At 32.3% G+C, this 20,704-nt stretch overlaps 1 protein-coding gene across 4 annotated transcripts in view; it reads right to left on the bottom strand.

Moving 5' to 3' along the window:
• USP25 (ubiquitin specific peptidase 25) overlaps positions 1–20,704 on the bottom strand; it is a 136,331-nt gene that overhangs the window by 7,976 nt on the left and 107,651 nt on the right. For 3 of the 4 annotated variants that reach the window (XM_055313820.1, XM_055313823.1, XM_055313822.1), the window contains 5 exons: positions 18,112–18,225; positions 16,549–16,644; positions 5,934–6,112; positions 3,911–3,989; positions 480–559 (listed from right to left, as the gene is read on the bottom strand). In XM_055313820.1, coding sequence (XP_055169795.1) covers positions 480–559; positions 3,911–3,989; positions 5,934–6,112; positions 16,549–16,644; positions 18,112–18,225 — 548 coding nt within the window. The remainder of the gene's footprint in view (positions 1–479; positions 560–3,910; positions 3,990–5,933; positions 6,113–16,548; positions 16,645–18,111; positions 18,226–20,704) is intronic. The other variant, XM_055313821.1, reaches the window with a different exon arrangement.

Raw genomic sequence — 20,704 nt, 5'->3', positions numbered from 1 at the left:
TTAGAAGACAAGTGATCTATTTTCTACAGCTATACTGTTTATAGTACCTGGAAGTTCGGACAAAGAGACAGATTGAAAAGACTATCTTTGCTCTGAAGTCAAGATTAGACTCAGAAAGAACATGAAAAAGGCTGGAGTCTGAATGCAAATATTAAGGAATACAAAGAATTCTCTGTGTTGGGCTACCAGCAAACTTGTAGGCTTCAACCTAATCCTATTCCATCCGAAACTTCAACTGTAGTATTTGAGAGTCAATAAAAACAAAGATTAACGCCAACCTTACAGATTTAATTGAAAACTGAAAATATTTGGGGTGTATAGGAACTACACAATTTCTCTGTAAATCTAAAACATAAAATTAAAAGTTTATTAAAAATACATATTGTGAAGAAAATATTTTCTATAGATGAGGTCATAACCAAATAGAATTATGTACAGAAATTAAGCTCTTCCTTTCCTATTTGGCCACTCTGCCTTACCTTTCTCTTTGAAAATTTTCGAGCCCAATTATGAGATACATTGTTGTTTCCCTGAATTTCCTATAATCCTGATGCCACTCCTGTAGGTAAAAGAAAATATTAAAAGAATGCAGAGGAGGATATTAAAACCATAATGAAAATTGTTTATAAAGTAATGCATTGTTCTGACAACTATTCAGATTAATAGAAGCAAAGAATTCAAAATTAAGATCCACTAGACTTAAATCAAGACTTTCAATTTCAATACACAAGACTTTATTAGTCTAAGAATAAATGTACAAATTAGACATTATTAAGAAATTAAATGATTCACTTTAAGATAACAAAATATAAAGGCAAAATAATCTACCATGTTTTCTGTTTCTCAAAAACCGTTCTGTATAAAGGTATATTATTAAAACATTATTATAGATGTACATCAGATTGGATGTAAGAGGTAAATGAAGTTACTACTATAACAGAATCAATACTGAAGATTATTATTTGATGAAGAATTTTAAGAAACTAAAAGAAAAATTATAATAAATTTATTTAACCTTTTAACTTTGCCAAATTTATGTTAAATTTTATTTTATATATGGTAGCTGAATAGTTTCTTCATATGAGGTATGGTGAAAAGAATAAAAAGCATGTCATATTCCAACCACACCTCCCTCCAAAAAATCCAATTATTGGGCATGTAATAGGACTCAAGAATTCAGAACTGACAGCCTCTACCTAGAAAACATTATCTGGATTTTTTGTTAACTTATAAAAAAAAAGAAACTGCTTCAAGAAAAACTGTAACTAAATTCAATATAGGATTTAATAAATAATTAAAGTTAGCTCTTGTGGAAAAGTATTCAAATTGCCACTCTTGTCATTAGAATTGCCTGAGAGGTTGTAAGTGAACTTTTTCTGTAAAGACCTAGACAGTAAGTGTTAGGCTTTGCATGCCATGCAGTCTCTGTTGTCACTATTCAACTCTGCAACTGTAGTGTGAAAGCAGTCCTAAACAATATGTAAACAAATAGTTCCAATAAAACTGTATTTATAAAAACTGGCTGTGGGCTGGACTTGGTCTGTGGGCCAACGTTTGCTGACTCGTGACTCAGAGCAAGATAAAGATATGCAGGATACACAGAATCCAGAAACATATCATGTAAATATTTGTAAGATTTAATGGCTCTGCAGTTAGAATATGAGAAGTGTTCAAAACAAAAATATGCTGTGTTCAATCTGATGAAGCAACCATGGGGAGAGACTGCAGAATCAAGTCATAATTAAAACATCAAGTCCCACGTAACTTGAATCTTGGAGACAAAGCAGAGTGAGCAACTCACTTGTCATCTCTGGCATATATCATATGTACATTTATTTACACATATGTTCTTAGATTTTTTATTCTGGGGATCCCTGGGTGGTGCAGTGGTTTGGCACCTGCCTTTGGCCCAGGGCGTGATCCTGGAGACCCGGGATCGAATCCCACGTCGGGCTCCCGGTGCATGGACCCTGCTTCTCCCTCTGCCTATGTCTCTGCCTCTCTCTCTCTCTCTCTGTGTGTGTGTGTGACTATCATAAATAAATAAAAATTTAAAAAAAAGATTTTTTATTCTGCTTTATTGTTGTAATTACCTACCCTTATGCTTTTATTATTATAAAACATAGTGGTTAAGAATGGTATCTCTTGATTTCTAATAGAATAAGCCTTCCTACCTTGTTCTTCAAGAACATCTAGCTAGAGTGAGATGTTTGCATTTCATAATTTTTCTAGGTTTTACTTAAGTAATATCTACACCCTACATGTGGCTCAAACTCATGACCTTGAGTTCAAGAGTTTTATACTCTCTGCTGACTGAGCCAACCAGGCATTCCTCATAAAATTTTTGAAATCAGCTAATCAACCTTCATCAAACAACTTGCTAGAAGTTTAACAGGGAATGCACAAAATCAATAAACTAATCTGGGGAAAAAAATAGCATCATTAAAATACCAAGTTTTCCAAATATCTATGTATATCCATTTATTTAGGTTTTTCTTTAATGTCTCTTTAAGTCATATACATTTTTTTGCTAAATTGTTTTCTAGTTACTGCCCACTCTTTGATGCGATTATAAATGGTGTCTTTTTTTTTTAATTTCACTTTTTCATTATCTGCTGCTGGGATAAAGGACTAAAAAAACTGGTGCTTGACATAAGTTCTACATGTTGCCAAGCTCTCTTACTAGTTCCAATTATTTATCTGTAAATTTTGTTTGTAATTTCTAGGTGTAAAATTCCCAAATAATGATAACCTTGTTTCTTCTTTTCCAATCTTTTACATTTTATTTTTGTTGCTTTGCTGCTGCCCACTTGAACTTCCAGTACAATTTTGAATAGAAGTGGTGGTTGCAGACATCCCTGTCTTTTTGTTGATGACAAAAGGAAAGCTTTCAATGTCCACAGTTCTATATATTTGATAGTTTTGTTGTTCTTTAACTCTTTAGCAGCTTAAAGTAACTGTACTTTGTATTCCAGGTTAAGGGTTTCCATCTAAAATGAGTATTCTTAGGGCATCTGGGTGACTCAGTGGTTGAGTGTCTGCCTTTGGCTCAGGTCATGATCCCAGGGTCTTGGGATGGAGTCCTGCATCAGTCTCCCTGGAGGAGCCTGCCTTTCCCTCTGCCTATGTCTCTGCCTCTCTCATGAATAAATAAATAAATAAATAAATAAAGTCTTTAAAAATGTGCATTTTCTTATATGATAATGTGATGAATTACAATAATTGTTTAAAGGAATCTAAAGTAATTAAGTTTGGGACCAAACATTAATAAAAGACACTATGAAATCAGCTTAAAATTTACTAGATTTATAAACTTAAAAAGACAATGTATAGCTAAATTAAAAAGCTGAAGAAATACTAGGTGTTTAAACTGATAAATTTTTTAAAAAGCATTAATTTTAAGGCCAAAGTTAACACGAAAGAATTTTGTGTACAAAAATTACCATAAGCATGATATGAGTGTGCATGCATGCTCTCTCTCATATGTACAACACTGTCCAATAATGACAAATGTATATGGCATACAGTAATTAAAGTCAAGTTTTTAACTTCTTCCCTAAAATATCTGATTAGGCAAACAAAGAAAATACAGCATGGGTTCAGTGACCATAATAACATTTAAGAATGCAGGTTCTATTAAATAGATAGATAGATAGATAGATAGATAGATAGATAGATAGATAGAGAGGGAGGGAGGGAGGAAGGAAGGAAGATTGAAAGATTGATCGATCAATTGATCGAGGTTGTGTTAACCAAGCTATAATCTGCTAGCTGTGAAAACTCTGGACAGGTTACTTTACCCTCTTCTATGCTTATTCGCTCATGTGCTCAACTATGTTGAAATAATAGGTAGATCAGTGAACAATAGAATTCCTCAATTTACAGCTCAACCTCTCAAAAGGCACTTTACCTCATATTCCTCCAAGTTTACTTCTTCAGGTTTTATCATTTCAAGTTTGGCTTGAGCAACTTTCATTATATTGTGACACCTTCAAATAAAAGAAATGCATTTCTAAATCAAAAGTAGAATTCATAAAAACTGAAAAATATGTGACACAAAACTGAACTACCTAACACATGAAAATAAATCCACTGTCACTGAGCAATGGTTTTTTGAAGGAGCAACTCCCAAATAATTTTAATTGAAAATGTTTTTTGGATCAATGTTGGATGGTAAAGTACATAAAAAAGACAGCATCAATAATTTTAACTCAAGTTTACCATGCTATATTTACATATGGCTTTTAAATTACTCTATCAATACATACTGCGGAAGTAAACAAATGAAATGTGGTTTTTTTATAATGTGTATCTATTAAGTAAGCTTAAGAGACATTAAATCTCATTTTCCCCTTTCAAATGGCATTGTTCATAAATAGCAAAAAAAGGAATCCAAAATGTGCCTATCGTCTCAGTCTCAGGTAACAGAGACATTCTAATGTATACAATCATTGTTACAAAGAAATCTCCACAGAATATATTTAGTTAGCACAGGGATCTTATTCTGTCTTTCTAGTGTAAGAGAAACTAGGCTATCAAAACAAACTGACCAATTTGTAGTCCTCAGAACAAAAATTGCAAAGGAATGAGAAGTCAGTGTGATTATCCCATTAATATTTTCCCCAAGTGCAATAGTATATATATTCACTGCAACATGGTGTCCCAACAAACCAAATAATAAGGGTCATAATCAGTCATAGTTCTGAGCTCTTTGCAGTGGTTATATGTAAAATAAGTGATGCTCATGCTAATATTAATAAAATTGGAATAACCAACATTCACTGAGCACTTTATTGTCTATCATATATTGTTCAAATCATTTACTTGTATTCTTTTACTTAATCCTAAATATCACAGCAGACACATGGTAAAACAGGAATTACATCCTGAATGCTTTGTTTTTCTCATATGCTCCTCTGCTATACATATTTTCAGTATTTTTGAGATATTCATGAAAAGATAATCAATTATTTCAGAATTAAAAGATAACATAAGTGTTTCTGTATTCTAAAACCATGTCCAATACTTGGATCTTTATCCAAGGTTTAAATTTTTTAAATGGTATTCATTCTAACTAGATTATATTTTAATTTTCTAATCATAGGAAAAAATTCTAGGAATTTTATACAGATTTCTAGGAGAAAACATTTTTGGGTAAACCAAAATACAGTAGATACTGACATAACATGGGTTTTACAGGTCCATTCACACACAGATTTTTTACAGTATTGTGTGTTTTCTCTTTATGATTTTAGTAACACTTTCTCTTCTTTAGCTTACTTTACTATAAAAATACAATATATAATTTAACCATTTTAAGGCTTCTCTTGATGTCAGAGGGCATTAACCTATTTTATTTGTATATACAATTAAATACTTTTCTCCAGTGATTCTCAAACAGAGTAATTTTGCTCCTCAGGAGATTATTTGGCAGTATCTGGAGACACTTTGGGGTGTCACCACTGGAAGGAGGTACTACCAGTATTTAACAAGGCGAGGTCAGGAACACTGCTAAGTCTCCTACAAGTTATAGGACAGCCCCCTACAATAAAGTACGAACTGACTCAAATATACATAGCACAGAGACTGAGGAATTCTTTATTTTTCTAAAATATTGAATCCCAAAAGGGCAGTGATTATAGTATACTCTTCTGTATATTTTTATGTTGCTTAGCTCAGTACCTTGGTCAATAATTCAAATATACTAAAACAATCTAAATTATTTTCAGCTCAAACTTTTTAAAGGTCACAACTATAAACTCCAGAGAAATTATAAAGCAACTGTTCAAATTAAGTGAAGTCAAGTTTTGTGCTATATTTACTGAAATAGGTCTCTGTATAGGTATAAAATAAGCATTAAAAAACTGCATTGAAAGCTATTTTAAAACGACAATTTGAGTATATGAGTTATATATTTCATATTTTTAAATTACCTTTCATCAAAACTCAAATTTCTATCTCCAAATTGTTCTAGCAATGTTTTCTCAATGATTTTCTTTGGTGCTTGGTTCTGGATAAAATAAACCACTACATGATGTAAACGATAATCTGTTTCTGGTGGGGTATCTTCTTGGGCCAATTTAACCAATCTTGAATACTCCAACTTAATTGCCTAGAAAATATAACAAAATGCCAATTTGGGGTAATTATAATAATTAAATCCTTCAATACTACAGTTTAATTATTCTTGTGTTCAAATACTTTTTTTCTTTTAAAGTATTACAAAAATACTGTCCCATATTACGTAGTTGAAAAGAACTTTGTAAAACTGACCATATGTGTATTTCCTTATCCCTTCACTATAAAAATGTTTTTTTGTTTTCATGTAGAGAAGTATTACTAAACAATACACCAAACCTTCCTATATGAATAATGCTGTAAAACTTACTAGAGTCTGGTCGTCTAATCAGAAGCAACATAAGACTGAGATACTAAATAACTCTTACCCTATGTTTTCTAGTATCAGTTTCATTTAAAAATTTTATTTAAATCCAATTAATTAACATATAATGTATTCTCAGTTTCAGAGATAGAGGTCAGTGATTCATTAATCTTGTATAATACCCAGTGCTCATTACATCACATGCCCTCCTTAATGTTCATGTATATCTTGAATATCCCTAATTTTAGGGTTGGAATACATGTTTCTGGAAAGCCTATATCTGAAAGAAAATAACTGACTCTTATAGGCATAATACTACCACTGTAATTACCTTTTAGCTGAAGGATCCAAAAATAAAGAATGAAAAAGTAAGCCCTCAGACTTTAGTTACCATAGAATGAATTCCTTATTTCAAAAATATTTGAGTTTTATTAGTGTAATAATTAATGAATATTATCATTATTACCACCTTATGCTTGAGCTTCCCTTTTCTTTATAAACAGATGATCTCAAAAATTTATAACAGGAAATAACACTGATACATGTTTTACACATAAGCAAATCATCTGGAAATATTGGCTCATACAGAAATAAATGTAAGCTTACATATCAAATACTGTTGTATACAAGAAACATGTATTATTAAAAATGATATTTTTATAATATTCATTTATATTGGACTTATATCTAAATCCTAGCTCTGTTAACCATAAAACGTTTTGGGGCCACATGCAAAATATTTTACAAAAAATCCATGCCTCTCTTAAGCAATTCTTGGCCATCCAGACACTATGCTATATTTTACAGAAGGGAAAAAAAAATGTAACTGACAAACATTAAGTGAAATATTCTAGTTATACATTCTTATACTTAATTAAAGGCAAGGCTAATAAGTCCTTTCTATATAGCTTAGCATTATAAACAGAATTATTACTTTATAGCTAACATAAATTATGCTTTTCTTTTTTTTTGGTTATACATGCCATTTAAAAACCTAACTGGTGTGGTTAAAAATAGTCATGAAAACTATATTTTCACATGTAGGATTATTAAGGTCACTTTAATGCATATGAAACTAGCACACATAAGCTTTGCTTAGAACTCTAAAATCTTCCCATTTTTCCAATTTGAAAATAAAGGGCACATGTCCATTTAATAGCCAAACTATACTGAATTTGAGAATAAATATAAAACAAAAACAATCAACTGTTTTTCTTTATTATGCTCTTCAGACAGTGACTGTCATAGACTATCACACGTTCTTTTGATATTCAAATATATCAGATATCATGCTTTTGGTCAAAATTAGTATGACCAAAATATATTTGTATTGAGTCTCTTAAAGTGAAAGTGTACGTTTAGAGATAAGGAATTAAAACACTAAATGGTTATACATATATTTTTTACCTATATTCAAAATAGAGTCTATGTATTTTTAAGAGCAAAGAGATTTCTATTAGCAAGCTGCAATATTATCCCTCTTTTATTCTAAAATTATGTTCATCTCTTATATTTATTCTATTTAAGATTCTCCCAATTTGTACAAGTAAATGCCAAAGTTACAATCTATAGATAGTTAAACCAGTAGAGGTAAAAAGACACATTTAAATTTCAACAAAAAATTTTTCAAACATGCAAAAATCACTTTTTGCCAGCATAAATTATTTTTTATAATTATCAATTATTTTTATGAACCTCCTTCTAAAAAAGTTTTCTGATGTTTAAAATCTGCAATCATATCTATTCCTTCGAAATTTCAACAGATGTTCCATGTCAGTATATTTAGCAGAGTTCTTCACCATTTGTCATTATGAATAAAGCTAACACTGCTGAGCTGTCAAATTTGATACATACTACTTCCTCAGAATCCTACCCTAGAATTATGTTTGTCCTTTCCATACTCTGGCTGCCTGTGAAGATAATTATTTAAGTTAACTACCACAGATACTACAATGAAACCACCAAACATTTATAAAATGAAATGTAATATTGGTCATTAGGTCTTTCACTAAACCTTTAACCTGGTCCTACTATCAGGCCAAAGTTCCTATTCAGTCTTATTTCCTATGACTCTTCAAGAAAGATTCCTCCCACTTAAGTCAGGCTTGTCTTCCCACAGATGCACACAGGTCCTTGTTTCTTAAGTTCTCTAAATACACGATGTCCTTTCTTGTTTGTTCCCCATCTATTTATAGATGACCCTTTCAACAAGACTAGTTTCTCTCTCTTTTGAAGTCTTAATGCTCTTATCTCTGAAATAAGTTTAGTTGACTTCAGAGAGTACGTATGTATGAGTGTGCATGTAACTATAGATATGTATAAATTAAGTATTTATAGACTATTTTTTAAAAAAACTGACAGTGTGCCAAAAGATGGAAGAAAATCTACTTCAAATTCCAAATATATAGGCTATATGATTTGACCACAATACAATTCAAATAGGAATTAAAAATAAAGACAACTTGCAAACTAACCTCTTAGGAATTAAAATAATACTGTCTTATTCTTGGGCCAAAGGAATCAAAATTATATTAATATTGGGATCATAAGATACCCAAACCTATGGGACATAGCCAGACTGGTAATCAAAGGAAAATTCCAATTTAATCGGTACAGGAAAAGTACATTTTAAGACACTGGAGGGAGTGGGGGAAACGAGAGAAAATAAACTAAAGTAAGGTAGAAGAAATAAAATATGTCGCAGTTAACAGTCAAAAGCTTTTCTTTCCAAAAAGCTGGATGGAAAACCAAAGTATGGGAGAAAACTCCACCACATATAAGAAAGGTGACAATACTAAAAATATATTTTTAAAAAGCTTTAAAATTTGTTTTAAGTATATATAACTTTATGCCAATAAATACAAATCTTTGATTAAACAGATGATCATCTAGGAAAATATAAACTAACAGAACTGCTTTAAAGGGTAGAGAAACTACCAAGTTAAGAGACCCAGTAAAGCTACAGAAGAACTGAAAAGGTTGTCCAAGATCTGTACCCAATAAAGGAATCAGGCCCATTATTTTAGAGCTGTGCTGTTACACCAAATCTTCAAGGACCAAATTATTTCTTGATCTAAACTACCTCAAAGCCTGAGAAAAGGGAAAAATCTTCTGAATAACTACATAAGGCCAGCATAATATGAACACAAAATACTGACAAATATAAAATAGGAAATTATAGACCAATTTACCTATGAACACAGATGTCAACCCTGGTCTATTCTTGATAAACTGTATTGTATACCAAAAGAATATACAGAAATAGTGTTTATAATGTTTAAAAAGGGGAGAGGGTCAGTGATAAAATCTTTACGTTCTAAAGATTAAGGATTACAAAGAAATCTGTTCATATCTCAAACAGATACATTAGAATATTTCTAAATTCCAACAATAATCAGTTTAGAAGAAACTCTCAACTATGAATTTGAGAAAAAGTGTTTTTAAATTTGTAAAGAGAAATCTATAAATTACTACACATCATACTTGAAAATAAAATACTTGAGACACCTTCATTAAAATCAGAAAGGAGGCAAAGAAGCATATTACTAACATTATTTTAATATTTATATTCTGAAAAGTCTGGTCAACCTAATACAAAGAAAGGAAATAAAAAGTATATTGGAAATTATCCTAATAATGAGATAATTATTGGGAATCAGGGTGCTGAAATAATGACAAGAATCAACTAAAAATTATTAGAAAATGAAGGTAATTGGGTACAATATAAATAAATAAAATTAATTAGCTTTCCCACTACCTACCCTACCAATAACTTGGTAGAAAAAGGAGAGGTAAGTGTCTCAATTCATAAAAACAAACTTTTTTTAATCTAGGAATAAATTAAGAAAGGTACAAGACCAGTAATAAAGTAAAATTATAAGACACACACTGGATTGAGGACAGTGTCCTGATATAAGCAGGTAATAAATACATCATGATATGCTTTTCAAGAGAATGAGAAAAAATTACAGGATATTCATACAATGGAATAACATGAGAATGAACTACAACTATATTCAAAATACAGCTAAAACTCCCAAACACAAGAAGTAAAAGCAGCCAGATAGAAAAAAGACCTGTAGTAGAAGATTCCAAGTGTATAAAGCATAAGAAAACTCACTTAGGTTGTTAGAGGTCCAGATAATGGCAACTTTTGGGCAGTGGAAGAATGTACTGAGCGACAGGAAGGAGAAACAAAAAGGAGCTTCTGAAGTACTGCAGTGTTCCAGACCTGACTGGGATTTACTGGGACATGTTCACACTGTGGTCACTCACTACACTGCACACTCGTGAGCTGTACGTTTTGGCATGTTACATGTTGTAATAAATGTACTTTTATGTCCTCTGAGTAAATAAAGGGGTAATAATAATAAGCATTTCAAAAGTAAAAAAAGTGATAAAATTATGTCAACTAGGAACAACTGTTATGACTACCAAGAAAAAAAGTTTCATGAATACAGAAGTGTTAGTACTTCATTAAAATCCTAAGGACAGGGATCCCTGGGTGGCTCAGCGGTTTGGTGCCTGCAGCCCAGGGCGTGATCCTGGAGACCTGGGATCAAGTCCCACATCGAGCTCCCTGCATGGAGCCTGCTTCTCCCTCTGCCTGTGTCTCTGCCTTTCTCTCTCTGTATCTCTCATGAATAAATAAATAAAATCTTAAAAAAAAAAAAATCCTAAGGATACTTTAATAGGTATACCCCCTCCACAACAACAAAAAAAAAAACAAGAAAACCCACAAAAATATTTTAATGTCTTCAAAATAAGTGAAAAAAAAGTATACAAATCCCATGATCACAATTATGAAATGACCCTCCCACCGCCACCGCCGTACATACACATACAAGCAACAAGTACTTTGTGAGCACCTTCCTTGTGGCTTTTAGATTTGCTCATCATAGCAGTCTTGTACTGCCGTTCAGATTTTCATCTGTATATGACAAACACTTCTTTCTTTAAACCACTATAATTTGGGGATTTTCTGTTAACAGTGGAAACTAAACATAACATAATCAATTGGGCAAAGAACCCAGGTAAGCATCTTCACTTCGTCTAGCTCCGCCTGCCTACTAACTCCCATACTATATGTGTTTACAGGGAACAGATCCCATGTGGGAGAGCCGGCTTACTACAGTGTCTGTAACTGCCTTGTGACTCTTCCTAATTAAGAGGCGAAACCTCAGTCAGCCCACTTACCCAGATAGAAGTTTCATTCTCCAACTTATCTTTTTATTAGTAGAAAACAACATTTCATCACATGGTTTACCACTGACAAACATATATTAACACTTTAAAACTGATCTGACCAAAATACATAAGGAAGTCCATTTTTAGAAAAAGGCAGAGTTGAAAAACATCTCACATAACCAAAAAGCTAATATAAAATACTCAATAAAGATGTTTTTGGTAATGCAACAGAAAGCAAATATAGCTATATTACCATACTATACTATAATTATATGTAATTATGTATAATAAACTAAGCATTACAAAATAAAATTAAGAATATAGTATATCTCATTTACGGAAACAGTAAGACAGAAGCAGCCATCATATGTTAGGTACTGTGCTACATATATATTTTGTGAATTAATACTGAATCCTGATATTGATTTGAATCAATTGCCAAGAAAACAGAACATGTTTAAATAGGCCAATCACTATAGAAGAAACCAAAAAATTATCAAAAAATCTACAACCAAAAAAGGGGCTAGGCTCATCTGGTTTTATAAGTTCTAACTTTACTCTTATGGAATAGATAATTCCTATGTAAACCACACCAGAGTATAAGAAAAACAAAAAGGGGATCCCTGGGTGGCGCAGCGGTTTGGCGCCTGCCTTTGGCCCAGGGCGCGATCCTGGAGACCCGGGATCGAATCCCACATCGGGCTCCCGGTGCATGGAGCCTGCTTCTCCCTCTGCCTGTGTCTCTGCCTCTCTCTCTCTCTCTGTGACTATCATAAAAAAAAAAAAAAAAAAAAAAAAAAAAAGCTTTCAAATTCATTTACTAAAGCTAATATAAGCATAAAATCAATCTTGATGAAGACAGCACAAAAAAGAAAAATACAATAAAATTTATTAATAGAGAATGTAAAAAACCCAAACAAAATGCTACTGAGTTACTATAGTGTGTACATTGAATCCATAAAAATAAAAATTTACTAAGAAAAGTGCTTTAAGAAACTACTGAAAAAAACTTGTAATACTTTGGGTGAAAGAAGACTTTTGTATGGCAATGAAACTCCAGAATCCAGAAAGGAGTAGAAAGATTTGAAAGCACAGTGTTTTAAAACTTCTTTATGAAAAAAGATACCATAAACTAACTCAAATAGAAATGACAGCCTGGGTAAACAAAGGATATATGTCCATAAAGAGGATAATATATAATAAATGAAAATATGTATCTAAACCTTAGAATTCTAAATGCAGGTAGAAAAGATAATATGGTAGATATAGTGCCTTCACTTTAAGAATGCCCACAATATATTTCTGAGTGATGTTAAGTTACAAAATAATATGAGTAAAATTTAAAAATGAAAAAAATTTTTCCCTATATATGCATGTTTGTATAAACAAAAGGAAAAAATCAGAAAGGTTATACACAGTGTTAACAGTGGTTACATAGGGCAGTGGCAGAGACTGCCATTACTAGTTTTATTTTAGACATCTATATATTAGCAAATGACTGCATTGCGTACATGTTACTTTATTTACATGACAAATTTTCTAAAATTATATATTATCAGCTAGAATTTTCCAAATGCTAATCATTTACCTATACTAAAAACTACACATTAATCATAAATAACTGATAATATTTACATAAGATTATATATGTTTGTGTGCATATATATCAATTACAGGTAGGTGAAAATAAATATACAGATTTGCTGCTGCCTCAAAATCAGACGGTAAACTGAAAAAGGGAAATATAGAAAATACATAAAGGACAAGACACAAAGGGCATCCCCAGGTAATGGTGAATAAAGATCCCAAGATATTAGTTATACACTGGAGGTAAAAGAAAATCAATGTAGGGATCCCTGGGTGGCGCAGCGGTTTGGCGCCTGCCTTTGGCCCAGGGCGCGATCCTGGAGACCCGGGATCAAATCCCACGTCAGGCTCCCGGTGCATGGAGCCTGCTTCTCCCTCTGCCTATGTCTCTGCCTCTCTCTCTTTCTCTCTCTGTGACTATCATAAATAAATAAAAATTAAAAAAAAATTTAAAAAAAAAAGAAAATCAATGTAGATTGAAGCAGGTTACAAAGCTCTCAAATAGACTTCTTCTGGAATAGACTTATAGATGATGTCTATTCCAGAAGAAGTCTATTCCATGAAGTCTATTCCAAAATAAATTTCTCCAAGCACATTAAATTGACAGCAGAATATGAGGAGATTTAAACAGCTGGCAGAGAGTTTAGAAGTGCATCAGTAATCATATAGAAAACTAAGCAAACCAAAAAATAAAACAACTCCAAGGGAAATGAAAGCTGAAGGGGGGGAGGAGCCAAAATAATAATGTTTATGACTCAGCTCAATTCTGAGTAGAATACATAGAAATAATAATACAAACTGAGAATTCTGATTTAATCCAAATGACAAAATTTTAGACACACTTGTGTGTGTGTGTGTGTGTGTGTGTGTGTGTGTAGATGGAACAGTGGGAACTGTCAGTGGGGAGCGGAGACAGGAGAACGAGAGCTTATTGTTCATATCCCCCAGTAGGGAATTCAACAGGAAATGTGTAAACTAAAAATCACAAAAACTCAAGCACTGTGTTCACTGAAAGATATGGAATTCATGCCAAAACGATTAGATAAAATAACTGGAAGCTGTTACTGCAGCAGGGATGGGAGTGGGGTGTGTTGTTGTTTGCAGCATATATAATTAGCTGGCTCTTTAAAATATATACAGGCATTAATCTAAAAAGTGATATTTGCAATTCAACATAAAGATATCCAATTTGACCAAAAAATGACAAGGTTACTCTAAATGACAGACAACTTTTCCAAGAGAAATAGATGAAAATTGTATAAGATATACACACTCAGTGTATTTTAAGAAAAGAAAATGTAGACCACCTGGAAATAAGGTGAATTTTAAAGTTTTGTTTTGTTTTTCCAGTAACAGCAGTTTTTTTCAACCGTTCTTACTAAATAGGGCAATCAACTCATCCTGGGATCAGTTTGCCAAAACTTCGGCAGTTCAGCATTTAAAATCCTGTATTCCAGAAAACTCCTCCGTCCTGGACACACCAAGATGGCTGGTCACTCTGATTCTAACAAGCTCAAAAGTGCTGATTAATATAAGGCTACTATGCACAAAGCCCTTTCTTGTACTATAGAATGAAAGAAATGGTGAATATAAATAGCTTTTTGAAGACTGAGTTGGATGGGGGCAGAGCATAGAGAATTAAGGGAAAATTTTAGATTTTTAAGGTCAAAAGAGAACATATAGCTTATTGTAGTAAACCATACCTCAATAAAGTCTTTTTGTTTTTTTAGAAAATAACTCTTTTAATAGTGCAAGAAGTGAAAACAACTTGAAGTTTTTGGTAAATCAAAATAAGACAAAACATACAGTGTTTTTTTTGCCCTTCAAAAATATAAAACCAAAAAAAAATATAAAACCAATAATATTTTAAGTAAAACACTGTAAAGATCTGGTACTAAATGATGTGGAGAACAAAGGCAAAAGAAAAAAAAAAAAAACACTAAATTTCCTTACAACTTATAGCCCACTGACAAGCCCTTGAAATAGGTAGAGTGACCTTCCTCTAGGAACTCAACTGCCTTGATGTTAATACTTTGCTAAGGGCAAAGGCAACCTTATCTTAACATTAGCCTGACTGACGTCCAGGATCCTGTAAGTCTCCTTTAATATACAAAGATTCCTTTGGAAACTTCTTTTATCTCTACTTGCCCCCACCAAGCTATATGTTAGCAATCCCCCCACCAACCATATAACCCACTGATATATGTCTGAAAGGTCTCATGACTAAGGTTTTACTAGACTAATAAATGACCTTTTCCTAACAGCTACCCTCAAGGTCCTGGAAACCTTGCTTCTAAATTCCTTAAAATCTACACTGTCCCTAATGCCCTCCCAACTTGAAAGTGTATAATCAGCCACCCCTCAAAGCTCCAGTGCAGCTCTTTCTGCCCACAGGTCTAGTCCCCATGCTTTAATATAACCCCCTTTCTAAAACCTCTTTTCTGTACCAAAGGTGTCTCATGAATTCTTTCTTAACCATTTGTTCCAGAACCCCAACATTTCCACATCATTAGAGGGAAAAAAGATTTGGTTATGGAATAAGGCAACTGCTTGATGGTCTCACATTTCTCGAAATGACCAGGATACTAAAAATTAATTTGGAGAAAATGTAAGACAATAAGAAACATAAAAATAAATGAACAAATCATATTTGAAACAACCAAGTGAAGAAAGCAGTTTAGAATCAAATGACAGTGAAATTTAGAAAATATATATATTGTAATGTTGACTAATAGTGTTACCAATGAGAAGAAAATAAACTATACCAGAAGCAATTACTCAGTTCCTACTTTTGCTCATCAATACCTTTTATTCTCTTCAAATAAAAACACAATTCAAATTTCTGCTATCAACCCAGAGGTACACTATTAGGGTAACTCCAGTAAAATGTTTGTTTTTGGTTGAATTATCTGGGTTACCAAACAAAAACAAAAACAAAAACAAAAACAAAAACAAAAACAAAAAAACAATCACTCTTAGATTCTTGCATAAAAGAAACCCTCAGAACATCAGGTGGCCGTGTCTAAGATAGAAAAAGAGAAATTAAGGGATCCCTGGGTGGCGCAGCGGTTTGGCGCCTGCCTTTGGCCCAGGGCGCGATCCTGGAGACCCGGGATCGAATCCCACGTCGGGCTCCCGGTGCATGGAGCCTGCTTCTCCCTCTGCCTGTGTCTCTGCCTCTCTCTCTCTCTCTGTGTGTGTGTGACTAATCAATAAAAAAAATAAATAAATAAAAAATTAAAAAAAAATAAAAGAAACATTTTAAAAAAAAAAAAAAACAAAATAGAAAAAGAGAAATTATACAGGAAACCAAATTTAATTCAAGGAAATAAAATATTTTAAGAAGATCATTTTAAAAACATTAAAACATTAAATGAGAATATTAATTGTACCTTAAAGAACCCTGCTTCAGGGCCACACCTGTCATATACATTCCTGGATTTACCTATCGCCATGATAATACCTTGCATGTTCGGTGTCATCATGATCTGCCACAAGGAATTATAGGTAAGAGTTTTTGAAAGGTTAACATAAAAAGATATATCGAAAACCAAAATAGTTTCTTGACATGCAAGTTAAAAGTCTTTTGTTTTCCACTACTTTTATAAATCATCCATTGTATATTTTACAGCTAATACGATCCAATATGCCATCATCCATACAGGGCCACAGCTAGCTCCATTATGGTGCCTTTGTGCAAATTGCAAAAAGGCATCCTATCTGAACCAAAGAATTCTAAAAAGGCACTTCCTTCTTGACAAATTAGAGAGTGGTGCTGAAAACCACTGAGAACTAGCAACACTCTTTTTGTTTAAAAAAAAAAAAAGTGCCTCTTCTTTAAGGTTTGAGAAGCTCAGCATGAGCTCAATTTCAGCTCCACTTTGGCCTGTTGGCTGGGCACCATCACCAGTGATGAGCTGCAGCCCTGTATCCATATGACTTAAAAGTTCCTGGGTACATGCACTGTTAAACTGTCACTCCAATCAATTACAAAAACAAAACAAAATGCATCTGCCAAAAGCATAAGCATTTGCACTAAAGATAGTGTTAAATGATTAATCACAATTCTGTATTTTAAAATGCCAGAAGGTTTACCCTAAAACAGGTAACTCAGGTACTTGGTCAATAAGTTAACATTTTCATTAAAAAACATGCCAGTTTCCATAATTTCCAGGCAGCAATATGATAATAAAATAGTTAACTGGAACAACACACTGCTATTAAGTATTAAATAGTTAAATATGTCTGTTTTTGTAATAGCTTATCATTCTTAGCTGTTCATGTTTTAAAATATTTGTAAAATGGAACAGCTCAAAGCACAATGAAGCTACTGTATTAGAGCAATCAAGAGATTGCATCCATCATCTCTGAGGTTCTGAACCTATAACCCATTTTTTTGATTATACGCTGAGAGTCACAATACATCTAACATCTGCTTCAGAAAATCTACCTGACCAGTTCCTATCTCATACAAAACAGCTTCTTATTCTCCTTATAGCCCATATTTTCTTACAGTGGCACAATAATATTAATGTTTTTGTGACACTTTTGGTTTTGGTGATTAACTCTTATATAATCTCTTGATTGTAATTTTGGAGGAAGTCTCTGGGTTACTATTCAGAAACAGCTTTACTGGTCCTTCCTTCACATATAAAAAAGATAAAATTTAAGAGTCTATCAACCTGAAAATAAACTGATCATATGTCTACATAAAAGAATTCACTCCAGGAACATAAAATTATTCTTTTGACAAATTCCATAAGCTTTCTACTTAAATTTTCATTTGAAATTCAAAATTCTGTTAGCAGTTGGTAAGGTAATTTCAGACCATGGGTGGCCAAGCTGTATGTTATGCAGCAATACACATAAATGTGAAGGTGCAAGCATGCCCAAAGTACGTGTATTAAATAGCCAAAGTTAAGTAGGAATAGTGCAGAGGTCTACAACAAAGGTACCTCGTCATCATAACCCCCCTCCTTTGACTCAATCATGAATTTCCCTACATGAGGAATCGCCACCTCTACAACTTGCTGGTTAGAAGGTGGTTGGCTTGTGGTATTTTCAGGATTCTGCAGAAAAAGATTATTGGTATGAACATCAGAAAAGAGAACAATGCAAATACTAAGTATAAAGGGCAGAGATTCCTGAGTCTAAAAAATATCTGCATTTGCTTAGTATTAAATTAAACCACCTAAAACCAACATTAGAAGTGAATGCATGGTTAAGTAATACACAAAGTCTAACTTTCCTTTTATGTTTCAACTACTTAATCAAGGTTTTTTTTTTCCTCCATAAAGCATTTTGGACCTAAATCTTTAAAAATAATAAATACTGGAGTTGCATTTTCTACTGCTGTCTATATGTTATAGATGAAGTTTTTGTTTTTTTAATTCTAATAATTCCATAAATCCTACCTTGATAACTCCCATCAAAATAAGACATGAGAGTCTGTAAGTTTTTTCTTTCTTATAGTTTTACTTTTCCATCCTTTCTAATAATCAATTGTATATCCAATTTATATTCAGACTCTATTATATTTAACTCACTCTACAGCCTCTGAGAGTCTTGTATGATGTATTTATAGAGAAGTGTCTGATGAATTCTTGCTTCTGAAAAACATGCTGGAAAGTGACATCCATTTTTTTTTGTGACATCCATTTTTAACAACTCAATCAGATTTCTTTCTTTTTACTCTTTTCTTTAGTGACAAATTCTATAAATTTCCCTAAATTCATACTAACAGAGTAGAAGTCAGTGTGAAATCCAGAGAAGTCACTCAACTATACTAATGAAGTTCATTCAAAATAGTGTTCAGATTTCACAAAGGTCTTATTTTACTGAATAAATTTATAATTAGCATATTCACTATTTACCTATGAACAAATTTCACAAGTACTTAAGGTGCTTAAAAGGAACTTGCTTAAGTAATTTCCATTTGCAGCCTTAGGTTTCTAAAGCAAAAGACAAACTTTAGTTTTGATATAAACAAGATGAAAGCAATTAAAGTGGTTTTATTTCAATTTGAAATATAATTCTAGAGATGAGCACATTTCATGACTTTCCAGAAGTACATATGCAAAAAAGAGTTTCAACAATAAAACAAAACTAATTGCCAAGACTGACACTGTCCTTTTTAAAAGAAATGCTACTTTTAAACATATTTAGAAAAGGTTTCCTTATTTTGAGTTCTCAACTTTTCAGGAAAAAACCAACCTGCAAGGTTGTTGTGATCATGAGAGATAATATTCTGTTAATTCAATACCTCATATCTGATAGTTATTCTATAATGACAACTATATTATACGTTCTATAATGACAATAATATTATAATACTATTATGCTATTTTAATCTGCTTGTATTTGAATAACTATACTATATACAGTATATATATTGCATTTTGAACATAACTATTATAATAGTATAATATTACTATAATACATACCTAGAGAGATATGCTTATTAGCCCATCACATTTAATTAATAATTTTTAATCCTTCTAGCATATGAAAGAAGAATAATTGTGCTAGGTCTCAATCCAAAGGAGTGAAATTTGAGCAGGTAAATTAGGAGATCTATCTAGACTCTGTAGTGAAACACTTCTCACAATCAAATCAATCTAAAACAATATTATCTTAAGAGAGAATATAAATTTAAAGCAAGTAGCAACTGGGAAACATAAAATACTGATCCTTACAAAACAATATATTGCCTTTGAAAAAGGTTGCACTTAGGAAAAAATGTTTTATAAACATTTTCAGATACCACAGAAGAGTTTCAACAGCGTAATACTGACAAGTTATATGATGCAAGTTGAAAAATCGAAGAAACTTTGGGTGAGTATAATAACTCTGAAGTATCACTCAAGTTTACATATCCAAAGGTACTATAAAAATTTCCCACATAAAGAATTTTAGGGCTCATTAAAGTACAAGTGTATTTATCTTTTTTCTAGTATTGACAGGCCCTATATAAATACCTTAGCAATAGCTAAACTTAAATGGAGTTAATAAGTGCTTCAGTTAATAAAAGTTCCCAAATAATTGAAATACAAAGATTTTTATTAATTCTCTAAACTCTCTTAAGTGGATTGTTTTAAAAAGTGATTTCTCATGTAACGGCTATTGGAAAGCTATGTAACTACAACCACCTTGACCCCCTTAATATGCTCCTTATCTTTTAACCCAGTAAAATTTAACTATAGAGAATCTATTCTAAAGATAGAAATGAAAATTTCTCCATATTTCAATTCATAACAGCCTAGTTATAATAAGGTAAAAGCAAATATACAGTGGGGGAATGGTTACATAAGTAAGTCTTTAATCACTCAATGGGATAATACTCAACCATTAAATGTGTTTCACAGAGAATTTTTAACATGGGGAAATGGTTATGTTATAATGTTAAACGGTTACAACCAGAAAAGGCAATATATAAGCAAAACTGTATATGCAGTAGTACCTCAGCTAGAAAAACAGATCCCAAACCTGTACATAAAAATAAGAATGGGAAAAAAAAACAAAACAAAACAACATATTAAGTGATTGGAG

This window comes from Nyctereutes procyonoides, unplaced genomic scaffold, assembly GCF_905146905.1.
Source record: "Nyctereutes procyonoides isolate TBG_1078 unplaced genomic scaffold, NYPRO_anot_genome, whole genome shotgun sequence".
Classification (NCBI taxonomy): Eukaryota; Metazoa; Chordata; class Mammalia; order Carnivora; family Canidae; genus Nyctereutes; species Nyctereutes procyonoides.
This window is presented reverse-complemented; position numbering and strand designations above follow the sequence as displayed.